This window comes from Colobus angolensis, unplaced genomic scaffold, assembly GCF_000951035.1.
Source record: "Colobus angolensis palliatus isolate OR3802 unplaced genomic scaffold, Cang.pa_1.0 Scaffold349, whole genome shotgun sequence".
NCBI classification, from domain to species: Eukaryota; Metazoa; Chordata; class Mammalia; order Primates; family Cercopithecidae; genus Colobus; species Colobus angolensis.
Genome location: NW_012116810.1, coordinates 1,229,260 through 1,252,272, shown reverse-complemented (window position 1 = coordinate 1,252,272; position 23,013 = coordinate 1,229,260). Strand labels below are relative to the sequence as shown.

Below are 23,013 nucleotides of genomic sequence, written 5' to 3'. Positions count from 1 at the left end.
TGAACCATAGGTTATATTTGTAAGATTGTTCTCTCAGTTATTAAGAGTTTGAAATTGGGATTGAACTGTGTCTAAAGCTATGGTTTATGTGTATGTTTAGTTTATGTAGCTGATATGTGCATAACATTTGGCAGGGAAAAAGTTTTTACTTTCAAACAAACTGACAAGAAATTGTTCCATCTTGAATTGTGTAAGAACGTTTCACAACTAAAACAAACTTACCAAACTAGGTCTTGTCCATTAAATGAGATAATGCATGTAATGTGTCTAGGAAGTACTTGGAAATTATTATTGTTAGACTGTCTTATAGTCTAACCTATCAGCTACAATGATGCCTCTTCTGAATTTCCTAATTTCGTGCCTTTTATCTTTTTTTTTTTAATTATACTTTAAGTTCTGGGATACATGTGTGGAATGTGCAGGTTTGTTACATAGGTGTACATATGCCATGGTGATTTGCTGCACCCATCAACCTGTCATCTAGGTTTTAAGCCCCGCATGCATTAGGTATTTGTCTTAATGGTCTCTTGCCTCTTACCGTTTTTATGATGAGTATAATATATATATACTATGCCTCCTGTATGCTCAGTATCACTTTTAGCCAGTAAAATTGAGATTCTGGCCACACACAGTTGCTCACACCCGTTATCTCAGCATTTTAGGAGGCCAAGGCAGGCGGATTGCTTGAGCTCAGGAGTTTGACACTAGCCTGGGCAACATGGCAAAACCCTGTCTGTACAAGAAGTTAACTGGGCATGGTAGTGTGCTCCTATAGTCCCAGCTACTTGGGAGGCTGAGGTGGGAAGATGGCTTGAGCATGGGAGGCGGAGGTCGCAGTGAGCCCAGCCGAGATCACATACTACTGCACTCCAGCCTGGGTAACGGAGCCAGACCCTGTCTCCAAAAAAAAAAAAAAAGACTTTCCAGTGTTTGTCCAGGGTGAAACACATTTGGGATCTCTATCCTGGTCTCTCAGCTTGCTTTCAAAACCTATACTCTTGAGAGTGTGAGGGAGAGTATACCTTTTGTTTTGTACTTTACTATATGTTATTGTATACCTGTCTTCCTTTACTAGGTTCTAAGCTTGAGTGCAGGCATTGAGCCTTACTTGTCTTTGTTTCAAAGTGTTAGGGTTCTACATATCACGCTACTGAGTGAATATTATGTAATTTTCTTAGAAAACAGCAGCTTTTTAAAAAGAAAGATAGCATTACAATGCTGCCTCTAGAGCAAGCCTGAACTATTTTAAGCCGAGATGATATATTTGCTTATTATTTTTAATCCATTAACTTCCCAAAAGAATTTGCATCTGGAGCATTGGACCTGATGGATGCCTGTCCAGGCCCTTTTGACCACCAGGACTTAACATTTATCTGAGCTTGTTAATATAAAAAATGGCCTAAATGCTTGAACGTGGGAATAAAGAACATAGGCCATCATAGCTTTGGAGAGAAAAGGATATTAGAACAGAAGATGGGCCAGGTGCAGTGGCTTATATCTGTAATCCTAGCACTTGGGGAGGCCAAACTGGGAGGATTGCTTGAGCCCAGGAGTTCAAGACCAGCCTGGGCAATATAGCAAGACCTCATCTCTACCAAAAATTTAAGAAAAATTTTAAAAAGAAGGGAAAAGCTGTTTCTGGAGAAGTATGCTTTCCCATGCTTTGTCATTTGGTGTAATTCTAACAAGAAATTTGTAAGGCAAAATACGTATTTTTCTCATATTTACAAATGATGAAATCAAGGGTTAAGTCAAGGAAAATGCTTAAAATCAGTGATTAAATATGGAAGCCTTAATCCCAGGTTTGTCAAACTCCAAAGCCCATGGTCTTCTCATATTCCATTTTTTGGGGGAAATTGGTAGCCTGCCCTTCTAGTTTCTAAACCTAAGAAGTGTCTAGGTCATTTGAATAATCATCTTTACATGTTGTGGCTAGAAATATAGTTTATATAACTAAGGGTTCTATGTGATTTCATTTTAGAAGTCAGTGTTAAACCTTACATATGTTTACCTCAGATACAGGTTCTTTTGCAAGTTGGAATCAGTTTTAACAAGTGAAGAGTGCTGAAATGAAATCTGTTATTAAGCATACTTTTTTTTTTTTTTTTTGAGACGGAGACTCGTTCTGTCGCCAGGCTGTAGTATAGTGGCACGATCTCAGCTCACTGCAACCTCAGCATCCCAGGTTCAAGTGATTCTCCTGCCTCAGCCTCCCGAGTCTGGGACTACAGGCGTGTACCACCACACTCAGCTAATTTTTGTATTTTTAGTAGAGACGGGGTTTCACCATGTTGGCCAGGATGGTCTCGATCTCTTGACCTCGTGATCCGCCCGCCTTGGCCTCCCAAAGTGCTGGGATTACAGGCGTGAGCCACTGCACCCGGCCTGTTAAGCATACTTCTTATTCAGAACTTTAAAACTCCTTGAGGCAGAAACTCTTTTCATACATCCTTGTTCCTACAGTCCTTAGCCTAATGCCTGGTACTTGAGTACCAGGAATTGAGGCCAGGTGCGGTGGCTCACACCTGTAATCCCAGCACTTTGGGAGGCTGGGACAGGCAGGTCACTTGAGGCCAGGAGTTCTAGACCAACCTGGGCAGCATGGCAGAATCTGCTCTCTACTAGAAATACAAAAATTAGCCAAGCATGATGGCATGTGCCTAATGCTGAGACCTGGGAATCACTTGAACCCGGGAGGTAGAGGCTGCAGTGAGCCAAGGTCATGCCACTACACTCCATCCTGGGCGACAGAGCAAGACTCTGTCTCAAAAAAAAAAAAAAATTTATGGAATTGTATAAAATTGATAAATTGAGGATTGACTAGCATGAACAATTTTATTTCCTTGAAATCAAGAACCATGAAATAAGTTCCTTCTCTTCTGCTATGTGGCCCCTCTTCCATTGCATTTTCCTGTTATATATAGATATCCTCATTCCGGTTTACTACCACCCCTGCCAGCACATACTGGCTCTTTCATGTATGAAACTGTTCTTTCATGCATGCATTTTGAAAAAAGAAAGATCCAGGTGTGGGGGGTCGAAGAAAATTATAACAATAAGATAAACATGGTGATGTCTACAAGGAGTTTATCCATCTAAAAAGATGATTCTATCATTTTTCTGTTACTGGTTGATTTTCAACAAGTTTGAAAGACATCTTTAGTCTAACTTAAAACATAAGATTGTAAGCTATATATGAAATTAACTTTGATTGGCTCTGGTGGGGAAGACCTTAAAGTTCTTGAGAGAATTTTAAACTGGGGTACAATGAGAGGCCCATGTAATTGCTAATCTATAGAAAGCCACCATATAAAAGTTCCATGATCAGAGAAAACTACTTTTTTTTTCTTTTCTTTTGTTGAGACAGGGTCTCACTTTGGAAGGCAGCTATGCTAACCACTATACCACCAACGCCACAGGGTCTCACTTTGTTGCCCAGGCTAGAGTGCCATGGTTCAGTCATAGCTTACTGCAGCCTTGACCTGCCAGGCTGAAGTGATCCTCCCATCTCAGTCCCCTGAGTAGCTGGGACTACGGGGGCATGCCACCACACCCGGCTAATTTTTTAAATTATTTTTTGTAGGGAAAGAGTCTCTGTGTTACCTAGGCTGATCTCAAACTTCTGGGCTCTTGCTGATCCTCTTGCCTTGGTCTCCAGAAGTGCCAGAATTATAGCCATCAGCCACTGCACCTGACCAACAGTACTTTTATATAAAACCCATATTGACAATCACAAGGGTAGACACATTGGATTTGAAGTTTAGGTTTGTAATTAGTTACTATTCATGTAAGTAGAGGTATATAATATGCTCCCATTTAGGGATTTGCTAATTTAAATATGATTAGTGATTTTCCAGGGCAGGGCCTTCTCAACCAGCTGTTGGCAAAATAAAAGGACACATTGGTTCTCCTGTATAAAGGAGAACCACCTTAGTGTATTCTTTTTTTCCAGCAACCCAAGAATTACATTGACTTTACTTTTGGGATAGGAGGCTTATTGTTTCATGGCATCAGGCATGTGTGGGAAGTTGCTGATGACTTTTGGAATCCCAGTAATGATGAAAGCTATATAAATTCTAAGAGTTTAGTACAAAATTGGGAGAGCTACACAGGTCAGAGAGAACAGCTGCGGTTAGAGCTATTATGTGGGTTGATGTTGCAAGGAAGGAACTAAAATTGGCACAGATAGGAATGTGTGAGCACCTTTGGCTTGCTGATCATTTCAGAGCCTATGGAAATGGGAACTGAGTGTTCCTGAATCTATGGGAATGCAGTTGGTCACTTTCAGACTTTGTGTTGTTTGAAAGAAAAGAATGTTTCATATTTCATTTGGGAGGCTACATCAATATCGTTTGCAGTTGGTCTCAAATTAATGGCATTGAACTTGTTGGTGAGTTTTTAAGACAGTTTTTGACCGCATAATTTCTAATCTTCCTCGTATTTAGTAAATAAATCCCAATGACTCAGTGTCGTTTAAATGAGTGAAATGGAGGTGGTATATGGCGGTGTATAAGTGATTATGATGGAGAGTTTCCTGAAGGGATTAGTTAAATGAAGTTTAGCAGATGTAAGTTTTGTGAGTTGCCAGTTGAAGAGATGGGAGACTATGGAATTGAAGCTGCAAGATTGTTCAGTTGATATAAGTCTTACATGGAAAAGTGTGGCCACAGGAAAGTCAGAAAAGGCAAGTTTGGCCAGAGAAGATAGTGTGAACTAAAAGTAGCATATAAGAATAAGATGATGATATTAGAAAGTAAAATTAAACCAAGTTTTGTATTCCTAACGTAGATACGGCCCTAAGTCCGCATTTCATTCGGAGGTTTCTTACCTTTGCCCACATATACATAAATACACAGAAGAGAGATTAGAAGAGGCAACATTAGGCCGGGCGCGGTGGCTCAAGCCTGTAATCCCAGCACTTTGGGAGGCCGAGATGGGTGGATCACGAGGTCAGGAGTTCAAGACCAGCCTGACCAACATGGTGAAACCTCGTCTCTACCAAAAAAATACAAAAATCTAGCCGGGCAAGGTGGCGGGCGCCTGTAGTCCCAGCTACTCGGGAGGCTGAGGCAGGAGAATGGCGTAAACCCGGGAGGCGGAGCTTGCAGTGAGCCGAGATCGCGCCACTGCACTCCAACCTGGGCGACAGAGCGAGACTCCGTCTCAAAAAAAAAAAAGAAGAGGCAACATTAGAAGTGGCAAGACAGCATAGCCAAATCAAGAGTGAGAAAACCTGGTTTTAGCATTAGCTGTCTGACTTTAACAAGTTGATTCAGACCCAGCAGATTAAATTTGGGTTAATTAGGAATTTAACCAGCTAAAAGACAACTTTTGTTTTGATTTTCTGCCACAGATCTTTGTAAAGCCTACAAATTGGATTTGAGAATATGAATGGTCTCCTTTTCCAACTTTGTAGCCCTGATCATTGTTAACAATTGCATGTTAAGTCATATTATAGAAATTTTGAACACTTTGTATTGTTTTCTTGAGTATAGCTCTGCCGTAATGAGTAGTAGCTGGTAAAAGTGTGTTCTGCAAGAACTGAAAATAAAGCCATTGAAACGAGTATATTGACTGACTTATGTGTTGAATTTGAGGGGCCTGCACAAGTGAAAAGATGTTGTAGGATCCAGAAAGATGGTTAGAGTACAGATACCTAGGCCCCATTCTCCCAACTTCTCAGTCTGGTGATGGGGCGCAGAAATTATTATTTAAAAAGTAAAAAAAGAGGCTGGGCACGGTGGCTCACGCTTGTAATCCCAGCACTCTGAGAGGCCGAGGTGGGTGGATCACCTGAGGTCAGGAGTTCAAGACCAGCCTGACCAACATGGTGAAACCCCGTCTCTACTAAAAATACGAAAATTAGCCGGACGTGGTGGCTTGCGCCTGTAATCCCAGCTACTTGGGAGGCTGAGGTAGGAGAATTGCTTGAACCTGGGAGGCAGAGGTTGCAGTGAGCCGAGATTGCACCTTTGCACTCCAGCCTGGGCAACAAGAGCGAAACTCCGTCTCAAAAAAAAAAGTAAAAAAAGAATGATTCTGGTTAAAAGCCAGATTTGGAAATCACAGACTTGAGTCTACTCATGAGCATCTCTAAGTGCTATCTATCATTTTATTTTAGGAATGTTAGGAAAGCTTCTGTATCCTTTTTTAGGCTGTGGAAATGGGTTGGAAAGCTGCTTTCTCCCAGAACAGTAGAGCCATGAAATTACAGAATTAGAGGTTCCGTTAGAGATTGCCTAACATTCATTTGTTTATGTATCATCTATGGCTGCTTTTATGCTACAATGGAGGAATTATGTAGTTGCAACAAAGACATATGGGCCAAAAAAATAAAAATAAAGAACAAAGACATATGGCCCTTAAAACCTAAAATAGTTTCTGTTTTGTTTTGTTTTTGCTGAGGACTGTTGATGACAATCAGTAAAATTTTTTTTTTTTCTGAACTTTATTTTGCCATACAGCCTGATTATGTTTGTAAATAAGATATTTTCTATTTGGCTGTTTACAGAACAAGTTTGCTGACTTTCGAGTAGATCATACCTGTCACTTTATAAGCCTCAGAGACGAGTGAAATATTCCGAGATTACACAGTTAATTGGTGGTCAAATTGCAAACAGTTTCATTCTCCTTTTAACTGTCTCCATTCCATTATTTTTGTTACAGGGACTGATACCTTGGTGAGATAAGAAAATTTGTGGTACAGAATTTTGCTTATGAATGTTACATATATATATGTGAAAACATTAGGAACAATAATCTACCAACTCTTAGATAACATTGATGTACAAAAACTTTTTACATTTAGGTACAGAGGTAGAATTTGATTGTAGTATATATGGTTTCCTGTGTATAAATCTTTGCATCGATCTGCTAAGCAGTTTGATAATATGATACTTTTTGTTGCCTGTGCAGCCAAATGGGCGGACTGTTGAAGTGGCTGAGGGTGAAGCTGTTCGAACACCTCAAAGTGTAACAGCAAAGCAGCCACCAGAGATTGACAAGAAAAATGAAAAGGTAAGTTTGGGAGCATATGAAATTGTATGCAAGGCTCTTAATAGAATGACATAAAAGGATGATGCTTTTCTGTTTCATAAGATTGTATGTGTACCCCTCATTTAAACAAAACTCTGAAAATCTCAATTAACCATAGTGGATGGGTGGTAAAAGTTTAACTGAGTTGTTTTTGTTTTTTTAAAGGAAAGTTGTATCACCAAATATTTTAAACATTGCTGTGGCAATACTAAATATTCATTATGTCAAAAACAATTCATTCACAACTTGAACATTTTGTGTAAGTTTCCAGATACATAACATATGTACCCTTTATTCAAAAACAGAACTGTGGAATTGTGTTACCTTTGTTAATAGGGCACATCTAGCATGAAAACCTTAGCACAATCGTTCAGTGGTGTTTAGTGTTGAAATAGATTTCTGTTGTGTTGGAAACATAATTGTCTGCTTACTAGGCATAGATTAACTTCATTTAACAAAAGAAAATGTGGGCCTGGTGCTATGGCCCATGCCTGTAATCCTAGCACTTTGGTAGGCCGAAGCGGGTAGATTGCTTGAGCCCATGAGTTTGAGACCAGCCTGGACAACATGGCGAAACTTTGTCATTATAGAAAATACGAAAATTAGCCAGGCATGGTGATACGCACCTGTAGTCCTAGCTACTCAGCAGGCTGCGGTGGGAGAATCGGTTTCAGAGAGCCAAGATTGTGCTAATCCACTCCAGCCTGGGCACCCAAGACCCTGTCTCAAAAAGAAAAAAGATATAGATGTGCACTTTCATTTGGATGTGAAATTTTCCAAGTATCATACCATGTAAATGGTACATTCCTGGGATTTTATTAATTTTCCAGTTGCTTGGTGTCAGAACTGACTCATTTTTACTTAATCTAGCTTGGAAGTAGGCAAAATCAATAAGAAGTTCTTAACAGTAGTTCCTTCTACTGTGAAAAAAAGACTTTTCATTCAGTTCCGTTTTGTACATTGAATTACCCTCCTTTTCCTTTTTTTTTTTTTTTAAATGTAGAGACAGGGGTCTCACTGTGTTACCCACACAACATAGTCTTGAACTTCTAAGCTCAAGTGATCCTTCTACCTCAGCCTCCCAAAGTGCTGGGAATACATGCATGAGGCACCACATCCAGCGCCCCTCACTCCTTTTTAAAAAAATCCTGTCTATGCATAGCCCCTTTTCAGGAAAAAAAAAAAGAGACAGTCACCAATAGGTAAGTAGTTTCTAGGAACCACAGTGCAGCAACTCCAGCTTCTTGGAATAGTGGTATGAAATGGTTGCTACTGGCTGGGTGCAGTGGCTCATGCCTGTAATCCCAGCACTTTGGGAGCCCGAGGTGGGCGGATCACCTGAGGTCCGGAGTTCGAGACTAGCCTGGCCAACATGATGAAACCCCGTCTCCGCGAAAAATACAAAAATTAGCTGGGTGCGGTGGCACATGCCTGTAATCCCAGCTACTCGGGAGGCTGAGGTAGGGAATGGCTTGAATCTGAGAGACGGAGCTTGCAGTGAGCAGGGATTGCGCCACTGCACACCAGCCAGGGCAACAGAGCGAGACTCTGTCCCAAAAAAAAAAAAAAAAAGAAGACATGGTTGCTACAGTTTCTTAATGCTTCCTATTTCAAAACGTCTTTGAAGAAGTGGTTTAGCCACCAAGACAACTGCAGGCAGAATGGCTTAAAATGAAGGATAGTTTTGGGAAATAATTAAATTTATGTCCGACTTTGTGTTTGGCAGAAAAGTAATGACTTGTGTTAACAAGTAAACATGTAACGTAAGGAGTGTGAGTTTATAGAGTGACTCGCTGATATGCCCAATATAGATTTACACATCTCCGACCTAGTGTCTTCTTTTTTCTGGGCTTTCTATTAGTGAATAATGTATACTTACTCCTGTTTCTACTCCCTGAATTACCCTGAAAATTTTGTAGTTGCAATAATTAAGAAACTACCATTAACTTCTTAATGATTAATTTATATAAATTGAATGTGACAGGGTATAAAATCACAGCTTAAAGTTTATAATCATTACTTTGAAATGTCTTGTGGTAGGAAATAATTATAATAGTTGACATTTACTTAAGTATAATCTGGCAGGCACCATGCAAGGTGAGGTATGTTTGTATGTATAAATATATTTACATACCTAGTAGGGACAGCTTATTGAGTACTTACTAGATAACTTTTAAGACTTTATAGTCGTTAAAAAATAATTTATAGATATTTCCTTATTTTCACAAGGGCTCTGAGGTGATGGTATTATATCCATCTTACAAATGAGAAACCTGAGGCTTAGGTTACCTGAGCTATTGAAAGTATAGTCAGTTCTAACCCAGATCTATCTGACTTCAATTCAAAGTCTTTACTTTTTGCTGCCTTATATTATTTCTAATGCTCTCAGAAACTGCCAGGCAGATAGTTATAGCCCCATTTTACAGATAGGGGCTCAAGGGCCTAGAGAAATTTTGTGTTTTAATTAATTTGATACAGTTGGCCGGGCACAATGGCTCAAGCCTGTAATCCCAGCATTTTGGGAGGCTGAGGCAGGCGAATCACCTGAGGTCCGGAGTTTGAGACCAGTCTGGTCAACATGGTGAAGCCCCGTCTCTGCTGAAAATACAAAAATTAGCCAGGCATGGTGGCATGTGCCCAAGTAGTCCCAGCTACTTGGGAGGCTGAGGCAGAAGAATCACTTGAACCACAGGAGGGGGAGGTTGTAGGGAGCTGAGATCGTGCCATTGCACTCCAGCCTGGGCGAGAGGGTAAGATTCCATCTCAAAAAAAAAAAAATGGATGCAGTTTCTGGACTAGGATCTGAACCTAACTTATTCTGATTCCAAAAAGTTCTTTTTGTCATTTAACAGTGCCGCCTTTCAGTTGCTGTTGCTTTTTCGGTACAAAGTTTCTACCTTTGGTTTCTTGCCTATGCTATTTAATTTTTCAAATAATAATAAATGCTACAGCTCATGGCTGGTGTTCTGTTTTTGCCATCCAGTTTTGCATTTTGAATTTGTGCTTTTTAACTTGGTTAGGTCTAGGTAACTCTCAGTTAATTTTTTATGGTATTGCACTGTGTGTGTATTGCACTTTGTGTTTTAAATAGGTGGTGTTTTTTAGACTTATTTTCTTTCTTTCTCTTTCTTTCTTTCTTTTCTTTCCTTTCCTTTCTTTTCCTGCCTTTCTTCCTTTCCTTTCTTTCCTTTCTTTGTTCTGTCACTCTTGTTGCCCAGGCTGGAGTGCAATGGCACAATCTCAGCTCACTGCAACCTCTGCCTCCCAGCTCAAGCAATTCTCCTGCCTCAGCCTCCTGAGCAGCTGGGATTACAGGCGTGTACCACCACACCCAGCTATTTTTTGTATTTTTAGCAGACACGGGGTTTCACCACGTTGACCAGGCTGGTCACGAACTCCTGACCTCAGGTGATCCACCCACCTCGGCCTCCCAAAGTGCTGGGATTACAGGCGTGAGCCATCACACCCGGCCTACCTTTCCTTATAAAGAAATACATCTTAGATCTTATGCATCTTAATATATATTATCATATTTTTGTTTTTGCTCTCTGAGCCATATCTTGGGCACTTTGAGAAGTACAATTTTTGTCTGTAGAGTAGTTGTACTCTTAAGCTGTGATATTGATTACCTTGCCGTATCACTTGAGTAAGCCTTGTAGATAAAAGTTTGCCTAGAAACTGTATATGACAAGATCTTAGGTCTATAAAGCAAGTTAAACTGCTGTAGTTTTCTGGTTCTTTATTTGGGTTTGAAGGTCAGTGTTTCATTAGAACTAGTCTCTAGTAGAGTACACGTAGGACCATTAGCCAGACTGAATGCATTGTGCTAATAGATGCTAAAGGTAATAAAAATGTAAGATATACTTACCCTCAGATTACAGTCTAGTTAAGGAAAGGCAAGCAAAGAGAAGATACCTAGTAATATAAGGCATTAAGTGCTGGGTGTTCAGGGGAGAAAGGTTATCCTACTTAGGTAGCCAGAGAAGATTGACTTAATTAATGTCTGTAAGTATAGGAATGGTATTTCAGTAAGTAGGCATGGGGAGACAAGTTTTAGAAAGGAAGAGAAACAAATGAACACAACCTGACATTATTTAGATTAAACAAATGGACATATTCAGACATAAGGGGAAGCCTTAGACAAGTTTGACTGGTCAAGATAGGATAGGCATATGATAAAAACTTAGATATATTCAACTGACAGCAACACTGATGATTAATGAATCAGTTTTGCGTCTCTGATTGTAAAGGTCTTAATGTAGAAATATAAAGATTGCTAGTGAGAGAAACAATGGAAACAAAATGTGTGAACTTCTGTCACCACCAAATTGTTAGGATGAAGTCAGTGATATCCACTGAACCCTGATATCATTTATTGCAAGTGTTAATAAGGTCTTACATTTTTATGATGCTATACAGTGTACAAAATATTTATACAAAACGTTTTCACATCTCTTAATCCTGATGAACAACTCTGAGGACATTATCATTTCTTTTACATAGCTCAATAAAGAGTTTTGTGAATTGTCCAGGATCACATAGCTGATAAGTAACGCTCCTTCAATTTCTCTAAGGCAGCAGTTTTTGAAGCGTGGTCAATGAACCCCTAGAAAGGGACCCTAGGGACCCTTTCATTAGGTCTCTGAAGGCAAAACTATTTTCATAATAATTAAGACATTATTTGCCTTTTTAACTATGTTGATGCTTGCACTGATGGTGCAAAAGCGATAATGGGTAAAACTGCTGGCTCCTTATCATGAACCAATACAGTGGCATCAAACTTCCACTTATTGTATTCTTGTTTTGGTTTGTTTTTGAAACAGTCTCACTCTGTCACCCAGGTTGGAATGCAGTGGCACAATCTCACTCACTGCAGCCTCCGCCTCCCAGGTTCAAGCAATTCTCCTACCACAGTTTCCTGAGTAGCTGTAATTACAGGTGCCCGCCACTACCTTGTATTTTTAGTAGTGACAGGGTTTCACCATGTTGGTCTTGAACCCCTGACCTCAGGTGATCCATCTGCCTCTGCCTCCCAAAGTGCTGGGATTATAGGTGTGAGCCACCACGCCCTGCCATTTTGTTTTGTTTGAAGAGACTCACTCTGTTACCTAGCCTGGAGTGCAGTGGCGCGGTCATGCTCACTGCAGCCTCAACCTCCCAGGCTTAAGCAATCCTTCTGTCTCATCTTCCCGAGTAGCTGGGACTGCAGATGCACACTACCATGTGCCCAGCTAATTTTTTGTAGAGACAGCTTGCCTCCCAGGTTCAAGCAATTCTCCTGACTCAGCCTCCCGAGTAGCTGGAATTACAGGCGCCCACCATCACGCCCAGCTAATTTTTGTATTTTTAGTAGAGATGGGATTTCACCATGTTGGCCAGGCTGGTCTCGAACTCCTGACCTCAAATGGTCTGCCCGCCTCAGCCTCCCAAAGTGCTAGGATTACAGGCATGAGCCACCACGCCCGGCTGTAGATCTTCCAAAATGTTAAAACATTCCATTAAACAACATATATTTTTAAAAATTACATTTGTTAATATACCAACTGACGTCACCAGAAATTCCTTACGTGCTGGTAAGTTGTCAAGCTCATGGTAGCAGACACAAATTTTCCATTTTTCTTTAATATAGAGACAGGGTCTCGCTATGTTGCCCAGGCTGGTCTTGAACTTATGGGCTCAAGCAATCCTTTTGCCTTGGCCTACCAAAGTGATGGAATTACAGGTGTGAGCTACTGCACCAGCAAATTTTCCAAATTTTTAATTTTCACTTGCCAACAAAGTCATGTTATCATTTGCAACAAATACTATCAGCTTCCTTTAAGTGACAAGATAGCCTTGTTCATTTTTGAGAAAATGTCTGCAAATACGCAAGTCTGAATAATCATGGCTTGTCTATCAGTCATTCTTTCAAGCCAAAGAGGAGTAATATGAGTAAGTGGGTAATTTGGCACACAAGCCATTGCATAAGTGTTTTTCCTCAAGACAGTCATCAATCTTAATTTTGTAGCATACTTTATGCATATATTCCATTTCATCACACAGAATAATTAAAAAGCCTGTGTTTAAGAATTGAGATTTGGCCGGGCGCGGTGGCTCAAGCCTGTAATCCCAGCACTTTGGGAGGCCGAGACGGGCGGATCACGAGGTCAGGAGATCGAGACCATCCTGGCTAACACGGTGAAACCCCGTCTCTACTAAAAATACAAAAACTAGCCGGGCGAGGTGGCGGGCGCCTGTAGTCCCAGCTACTCGGAGGCTGAGGCAGGAGAATGGCGTAAACCCGGGAGGCGGAGCTTGCAGTGAGCTGAGATCCGGCCACTGCACTCCAGTCCGGGCGACAGAGCGAGACTCCGCCTCAAAAAAAAAAAAAAAAAAGAATTGAGATTTAATGAAGTTAATAATAATTTTTGCTGCTTCATTAAGGACACTCAAATGAAACTAGCATTTTTTTTTTTAACTGTTGAGTAGATGGCAGTAAAGAATACAATGGTATGCCTGTGATCCCAGCACTCTGGGAGGCCAAGGCAGGTGGATTGCTTTGAGCTCAGGAGTTCAAGAGTAGCCTGGGCAACATAGTGACAGAGTGAGACTCCATCTCAAAAAAAATAAAATAAAAATAAAAATAAATGCCTGAAACTGGATAATTTATAAAGAAAAGAGGGTTCAGTTGTCTCGCGGTACCACAGACTGTACAGGAAGCATAGCAGCATCTGCTTCTCAGGAGGCCTCTAGGAGCAACCCATGGCAGAAGGCAAAGCATGAGCTCTCTCTGTTGCCCAGGCTGGAGTGCAGTGGTGCGATCTCAGCTCACTGTAACCTCCACCGCCTGGGTTCAAGCGATTCTCCTGCCTCAGCCTCATGAGTAGCTGGGATTACAGGTGCCCACCACCACGCCTGGCTAATTTTTTTGTATTTCTAGTAGAGACAGGGTTTCACCATGTTGGCCAGGCTAGTCTTGAGCTCCTGACTTCAGGTGATCCTCGTGTCTCGGCCTCCCAAAGTGCTGAGATTACAGGCGTGAGCCATAGCGCCCAGTGGGGGATAACATTTCAATATGAGATTTGGGTGGGGACACAGATCCAAACCATACTGTGCCTCAGTCAAAATAATGTGGCACAGTAAATTGAATACAAACACAGATAAGTGAATCCAGCTGTCTTAAGGTAGACATTAAAGATATTTGCAAAATATAAAATCTGCCACACTTCTCGCAAAAATGTTTTGTTTTGAAAAAGATATAGGTATCATTACATAACGTATAATTTATGATTATTTTGTTATAAATTAATGTATCTAAACAATATGTTAAATTTATATGATAAATATAACCCACATAAACAAAGGCTCTTGGCCAGGCACAGTGGCTCAGACCTGTAATCCCAACACTTTAGGAGGCGAAGGTGGGAGTTCAAGACTAGCTTGGCCAACATGGAGAAACCCCGTCTCTACTAAAAATACAAAAATTACCTGGGCCTGGTGGTACGTACCTGTAGCCCCAACTACTTGGGAGGCTGAGGCACGAGAATCACTTGAACCCAGGAGGCAGAGGTTGCAGTGAGCCGAGATCATGCCGCTGCCCTCCAGTCTGGGTGGTAGAGCAAGACCCCATCTCAAATAATAACAATAATGGCTCTTTGACATTCTTAATACATTTTAAAAATCTGAAAGAGTATCATGTGACCCAGAGGTATGAGAATTCCTCTGGGAGAGATCAGTGTCTAGAAAGTAAAATACAAAATAATTCTGAAGCAACATGCGTTTAAACAAGTATAAGCTAGAACAGCTCTTAGCAAAACAGAATTATCTGCATGCCCAGAGAGTTTATATACATGTGTATTTTCCTTCCATAATGCATCTTAGAAACTATAGTTTAAAACCATAGGTTGGCAAACCATGGCCAAATCTAGTGCTCTGCCTGTTTTTGTAAATAAAGTTTTATGGGAACACAGCCACTCTTATTTATTTATCATTAACAGTTTTTTACTATAGCAGTGGAGTTGGATAATTTCAACAGAGCGGCCTTATGATCTGCAAAGCCTAAAATATTTACTGTCTGGCTCTTTTTTTCCCCCTTCCTGAACCTATTAAACTCCCATTGTAGTCCTTTGGAGTCTTTAAATGTTTTATCTGAGTGCTTTGATATGTTCTCTGAGCCTTGGACTATTAACCTTTTGGGTTCTCTTGTGCCACAGAATTTATAGCTTCATCATTTCTTGGGTTCCCACCCAAGGCATTAGTTTTCAAGGTTCCCTTTAAGGTAAACAAAACTGTTTTTCTGTAAAAGAGAATACCATACCAGGAAAACCATATTTATCCCTCTAGACTTTTCTGTCTAAACTGCAAATAGCAGAACAGAGACCAGAACCAGGATTTCTGCCCCAGTCAGTCATTTTCCCACTATACCATGGCTTTACCTCACACAGGAAGTGGCAAGAGGGGATTGAAAAACAGTGAAATGGCAAATTTGGTTTTAAACATGCTTAGATTGAGGCGACAGTGGGATCCTCATACTGGAATTAATTTATTAGTTTGTCGGGAATGTAAGAACCGTATCTGGGGAAAAGTTCAAAGCTAGATAAAAGGCGTTCTTAAGAGAGGTTTCTTGTAAATGTCTTAAGATTGTGAGTTTAGCCATGCTGCTTGTGCCATGTACCATGTCTTATGAGCCCACACCAGACATATTTAAATTATTTAATGACTTGGATGATGGATCATGTATACAAAGATAATAGCTCAGAGGTTTTAATTGAGTGGAGGGACCGAGTAAGAGTTAGGTAGACAGGGCTATATGTAATTCAGTCTAATTTTAGGCACTTTCATTGGTTACTCTTAAATTAACTGAGTATCTTCTCTGTGCAAGGTACTACTGTAGGCATTAGAAATACAACAGTTGATAAAACAAGAGCCACTACTCTCGTGAAACTTAGTCGGGAAAACAACTAAAAATATAAGCATATTCTCTACTATCTGGTGGTAAGTGCTATGAAAGAAAACAATTAGGTCAGGCATGGTAGCTCACATCTGTAATCCCAGCACTTCAGGAGGTCAAGGAGGGAGGATCTCTTGAGGCCAGAAGTTCAAGACAGAGCCTGGGCAACATAGTGAGACCCCAGCTGTACAAAAATTTTTTTAAATTTAGGCCAGGCACATTGGTTCACACCTGTAATCCCAGCACTTTACGAGGCCAAGGTGGGTGGATCACCTGAGGTCAGGAGTTCGAGACCAGCCTGGCCAACATGCTGAAACTCCGTCTCTACTAAAAATACAGAAAATTAGTGGGGCGTGGTGACTGGCACCTGTAATCCCAGCTACTTGGGAGGCTGAGGCAGGAGAATCATTTCAACCCAGGAGGCGGAAGTTGCAGTGAGCTGAGATTGTGCCATTGCACTCCAGCCTGGGCAACAAGAGCGAAACTCTGTCTCAGGGTGGGGGGAGAAATTGGCCAGGTGCAGTGGCTCACACCTGTAATGCCAGCACTCTGGGAGGCCATGGCAGGCAGATAGCTTGAACTCAGGAGTTCAAGACCAGCTTGGGCAATGTGGCAAAACCCCAGATCTACAAAAAAAAATAGCCAGGCATGATGGTGCATACCTGTATTCCCAGCTACTTGGGAGGCTGAGGTGGGAGCATTACTTGAGCTGAAGAGATGGAGGTTGCAGTGAACCAAGATCACACCATGGCACTCCAGCCTGGTCGACAGAGTGAAACCCTATCTCAAAAATCAGTTAATTAAAAAAAATTTTTAATTAGCGAGGCATGGTGGCATGCCCGTGTAGTCCCAGCTACTCAGGAGGCTGAGGTGGGAGGATCACTTGAGCCCCAGAGTTTGGGACTGTAGCAAGCTGTAATCAAGTCACTGCACTCCAGCCTGAAAAACAGAGACCCTGTCTCTGAAAAGAACAAAAATGAGAAAAAAATAAACAGGTTAAGGAGATAGAGATAAAGTGCAAGTTGTGGGCACTTCCCTGTACCTGCAGTTCTCCTACTTCTTCCATTTAGGAAAATAGCAGTAGTACCAAGTGGAATAACCCTGAATCTCCTTTAAGTTAAACCTCACCAAAGGGGGGAATCAATTACAGACTTTTCTAGTTTTAAGGAGATTTGTGACAGTTTTCACACTCTCATCCTGATATTGTATGACAAGGTTATTAAGATGGAGAACTGCTGGTATAGGCAAAATAGCGAAATATAACTAGTATGCTTCTTGGATAATCCATGTTTTCCCATTTAACCATGCCCAATTTGTATATATATTTGGGACAAGTGAGAAAAATAATGCCAAAATGTGAAGCAATGTAAAATAGGAACTTGCCATATTTGGCCAGAAAGTGGATGAAATTGACTCTAAAGCAATTTTAATTTCATCAAGTACATTTTTAAAAACATTGTTACGATTACAAAGATGAAAGAATATTGACACAATGGAAGCAGAAAAAACAAAAATCTCAGAAAATAAAACACTTTTTTCCTTGAGTTAATTAAAAACCTTATACACCAGTCAGTAGTCTGCAGACCAAAACATCATAGTAAAAAATATTCAACATTCTTTTTTTTTTTTTTTTTTTTGAGACAGAGTCTTGCTCTGTCGCCCAGGCTGGAGTGCAGTGATGCAGTCATGGCTCTCTGCAGCCTCGACCTCCTGGCCTCAAATGATTCTCCAACCTCAGCTTCCCAAGTAGCTGGGACTACAGGCATGCACCACCACACCTGACTAATTTTTTATTTTTTTGTAGAGATAGGATCTCACCATGTTGCCCAGGCTGGTCTTGAACTCCTGGGCTCAAGTGATCCACCCGCCTCCGCCCTCCCAAATTGTTGAGATTACAGGTGTGAGCTGTTGTGCCCAGCCAGCATTCCCTTTTATTCATGCTTTTGTTCCTTTATCACTTCTGGCGTACCACCAAAATCTTTAGATGTTTATAGGGCTATAAATATTAAAGATGTCAGTTCACCAAATTTTTAGGGACCAGTACTTCCAGAATAGAGAATTAATAAATTGAATAAGAATTATATTCAGGGCTGGGCACAGTGGCTCATGCCTGTAATCCCAGCATTTTGGGAGGCTGAGGCAGGTGGATCACATGAGGTCAGGAGTTGGCGACCAGCCTGACCAACATGGCGAAACCCAGTCTCTACTGAAAATACAAATATTAGCTGAGTGTGGTGGCGTGCACCTGTAGTCTCAGGTACTCGGGAGGCTGAGGCACAAGAATCGCTTGAACCCAGGAGGTGGAGGTTGCAGTGAGCCTAGATCGTGCCACTGCACTCCACCCTGGGTGACAGAGCCAGACACTGTCTCAAAAAACAAAAAAAAACAAAAAACAAAAATTGCATTCAGGGCCAAGCAAAGGTGGCTCAAGCCTGTAATACCAGCACTTGGGAGGCTGAGGTGGGCAAATTGCTTGAGCTCAGGATTTTGAAACCAGCCTGGACAACATGGCAAAACCCTGTCTCTTCAAAAAGTACAAAAATTAGCCTGTTGTATTAGCATATGCCTGTAGTCCCAGCTCCTTGGCAGGTTGAGGTGGGAGGATGGCTTAAGCCCAGGAAGTAGAGGTTGCAATGAGCCAAGATCATGCCACTGCACTCCAGCCTAGGTAACAGAGCCAGACCTTGTCTACAAAAAAAAAACAGAATTACATTTAGAACCTGGCTACATATCTTGTATAAATGGCTAATTGCATTTGCAAACAGGTTATCTTTTTTTTTTAAGAGACAGAGTCTCACTCTGTTGCCCAGGCTAAGTGAAGTGGTGCAATCATGGCTTACAGCACCCTCAATCTTATGGGCTCAGGTGATCCTCCCACCTCAGCCACCCAAGTAGCTGGGACTACAGGCGTGCACCACCATGCTTGGTTAATTTTTTTATTTTTTGTAAAGACAGGGTCTCACTGTATTGCCCAGGCTGTTCTTGAACTCCTGGATGCATGTGTTCCTCCCACCTGTCTCCCAAAGTGCTGGGATTACTGGCTTGAGCCACTGCACCTGGCCACAGAAAGTGGTTTTTTTTATTTATTTATTTTTACATTTATGGTTTGTCTCTGGCATGCAAAAAGTATCTTAGTGATAAGGATGGTGTCACTTAAAATTTGTACAATATCCCCCTTGTGATAGTTTTGATACTATGCAAATAATAAATTATATTTCTTAAATTGGTCTTTTTGGCATGAATTGTATGCTATGCCTTTCTTTGTACTTTGCAATTCTCCATCAAAATCTGCTAAGGGGGCAGTTAGCCGTTTGAATAGATCTACTCTTACTGTCAGCATGTACTTTTTGCCACTCTAATAAGTGATATCACTTATTGTTTGGGTGTTGGCTAATATTAGAAATACTCAGCTGGGTGTGGTGGCTCACATCCCAGCACTTTGGGGGAGGCCAAGGTGGGTGGATTGCTTGAGCCTAGGAGTTCGAGACCAGCCTGGGCAACATGGTGAAACCTTGTCTCTACAAAAAATACAAAAATTGGCCAGGTGCAGTGACTCATGTCTGTAATCCCAGCACTTTGGGAGGCCAAGGTGGACAGATCACAAAGTCAGGAGATTGAGACCATCCTGGCTAACATGGTGAAACCCTGTCTCTACTAAAAAATACAAAAAATTAGCTGGGCTTGGTGGCACGTGCCTGTAGTCCCAGCTACTCGGGAGGCTGAGACAGGAGTATCACTTGAATCTGTGAGGTGGAGGTTGCAGTGAGCTGAGATTGTGCCATTGCACTCCAACCTGCGCGACAGAGTGAGACTCTGTCTCAAAAAAGAAAAGAAAAGAAAATATAAAAATTAGCCAGGTGTGATGACACATGCCTGTAGTCCCAGCTATATGGGAAGCCGATATAGGAGGATCACTTGAGCCCAGGAGGTCGAGGCTGCAGTGAGCCTTGATCACACCGCTGCACTCCAGCCCAGGTGACAACGAAAGCCTGTCTCAAAAAAAAAAAAAAAAAAAGAAAGTGGACACTGTTATTTCTAGTAAGAACTCTATCAGCCACATCACCGTTAAGTTATGATGATTTAATCGGATGTTGTATAAGTTGGTCCAAATAGCGAAATCATCAAGAAGGGGTTTTGAAATAAAAGTATATTTCTACTTTTGGTACTTAAAATAAAAACTTTGGCTAATTATACCATGCCTTGAAATTTAAGCTAATGATATTCTGAAACTATTTTAATTTAACAAGATATCTAAGCATTCAGAATGTAAAAACTGGCATTTCTAGTTTTTTTAGAGACGTTTATGCATTCTTCTATATGACAGAATTTTACTGAATTTAATTATAAATGGATGCATTTCTTGGGGGTTTCTTATTTAAATAGAGAGAGAAGTACTATGGGGAAACACTTGTTCCTTCTGATGTGGTAATTAGCGAAAAACAATATTACAACCAACCGAAATGCATTCATTCCTTAGCATATACTGTTTGATGCCGCATAAAAACGTTGCTAATGATATTAAATAAATTAGTACCAGAGCAAATTACTCAGCCTGGTAGGGATTGTGTACAGATGTTTCTAACATTAAAGCTTGGGGGAACTTGTTAGATTCTATTTCAGTAATGAAATACATGAAGAACCACTTTTGTGAGCAACTAAAGAGATATCCGCAAAGATATATTCTCAACAGTAAATCACTTATTTAACTTTTTTAAATGTTTGTGGAAAAACTAAACAGAAACCACTGATGGAGGGATGGCTTTGACTGGAATTAAACAGAGGGATGGCTTTGACTCGAATTAAACAAAAAAATAAATGGGAAGTTAGGAAGAGATACCACCATGTGTGAAATTTATTTACTACGTTATTTCTAGGAAACTAGGACGACAAAAGAGATTAATGCCAGATTGAAAATTGGAAGACCTTCAAATTACAGTAAGGCTTAAGGTGATAATCATCTTTTATGATGCAAAGATTTTACAAAGCGGATTCATTGACTCTATTGTAGCAAAATACTTTGATAAAGCTGAGCAACTTTTAAAAATGAGTCATACATTTTTCTCCTTTCTTCCTCTTTCTTTCTTTCTCTTTTCTTTCCTTTCTGTCTTTGACACAGGTTTTCACTCTGTTGCCCAGGCTAGAGTGCAGTGGCGCAGTCATGGCTCACTGCAGCCTGGAACTTCTGGGCTTAAGAGATCCTTCCCCTTTAGCCTCCTGAGTAGCTCCCCTACACCATTTTCTTTCTTTTTCTTTCTTTCTTTTTTTTTTTTTTTTGTTGGAGAGACAGAATTGCTTAGTCACCCAGGCTGGTCTCAAACTCCTGGCCTCAAACAATCCTCCCACCTTGGCCTCCCAATATTTTGGGATTACAGGTATGAGCAACCTTGACTGGCCTATTTTTCTTTTACGAAAAATGAAGTGTTCCAAGTCTGTTGAATCTTTTTTATAAAGACAAATGATTGTCTGCTTACCAGATACTTTTGCAGAGAATTTATACTGAATCTGCCCCTTCACGGTTAAGGAAAGCTTGCTTAACAAGATATCAGAAAATAGCCAATTGTTGGAAGAAGCTCATGCAATGAAGAGTGTATACTGACAAATTTACATCATTGCATGATTTTGTTATTAAAGAGCATTTGTATGTTAGATGTGAAAATCCTCATATCTGCCCAGCTTGGAAGCAATTTTCTAACAGAAAAATAGCCAACAGCCCAGATTCTAGAGCACGAGTACATGGGATCCAGTTCCAGTTCTGACACTTGACTAATGATGTGATTTGGGGGTTGGTTAGGAATCACTTGTGCCTCCCTTTTCTCATCTACAAAATGGAGAGAATAACATTTACTTGGGTTACTTTGAGAATTTAAATGGAACTATGTAAGTGATAACTATAAACCAGATGTAAAATTTTGTCTTTTTAGTGAATTCACTTGTTAAAAATACAAAAAAAAATTATCTCAACCTTGATAATAACAAGAACAAATGATAATAATAATAAAGTAGAAAAGTACCAAAAAATGTAGAACTTTCTGATTCAAGTAGAAACAATGTGTTGATGTTAAAGATTAAAATTTATGCCAGGTGCAGTGGCTCAAGCCTGTAATCCCAGCACTCTGGGAGGCCGAGATGGGCGGATCATGAGGTCACAAGATCAAGACCATCCTGGCTAACACGGTGAAACCCCGTCTCTACTAAAAAATACAAAAAAAATTAGCCAGGCGAGGTGGCGGGCGCCTGTAGTCCCAGCTACTCGGGAGGCTGAGGCAGGAGAATGGCGTGAACCCGGGAGGCGGAGCTTGCAGTGAGCTGAGATCCGGCCACTGCACTCCAGCCTGGGCAACAGAGCGAGACTCCGTCTCAAAAAAAAAAAAAAAAAGATTAAAATTTACTGGCTGAATTTTCACAAAAACCTTTGCATACTTGGAGAATTAAATGGAAAAATTAGTGTCATATTTCAGTAAGCATGGCCAATCGTGTCTTCCATTTTGATCCTCTTTTTCAGATATAACGATATTTAATAGCAAATATGAAAATGAATGGATTTAGAAGATATTCAAAAGAATAAAGCATGTTCATTCATATTGCTATCACTAAAAATAGTTATGTTTTACAACTGTATACACTATCAGTGTAGTAGAATGTGTATAAAATTTATAAATAGACATTTTGGGGTATATGCTCAATTTTTTCCCATAGAAGTATAAGTATAACAAGCTTATTTAACCCACTGTTACAGGAGTGATAGCAGACCCCTTTATCTGGCATATTTAGGTATTTAAGCGAGTTACCATATATTCCATATATTGATTGGCAATTGGGTATTGGCACTGCTTATTTGAATATTTTGAGTAACTCCTGATAAGATCTTAGAATTTTTGGAACTTACTCATCATAATTTCCTAAGGAATTGTCAATCTATTGTTTAGTATATATCTTTAGCAGTTTTAGAAAGTTGTAATGGTGGATCTAATGATTATTTATCAAAGCTTTTTCTTTTTTTTTTTTTTTTTTGAGGCAGAGTCTCGCTCTGTCGCCCGGACTGGAGTGCA

General features: G+C 40.5%; 1 protein-coding gene across 1 annotated transcript in view; it reads left to right on the top strand.

Annotated features, from left to right (window-relative positions):
* Positions 1-23,013, top strand: part of MTDH (metadherin) — a 107,885-nt gene that overhangs the window by 9,791 nt on the left and 75,081 nt on the right. The window contains exon 2 of the mRNA XM_011952743.1: positions 6,916-7,017. Within this exon, the coding sequence (XP_011808133.1) occupies positions 6,916-7,017 (102 nt within the window). The remainder of the gene's footprint in view (positions 1-6,915; positions 7,018-23,013) is intronic.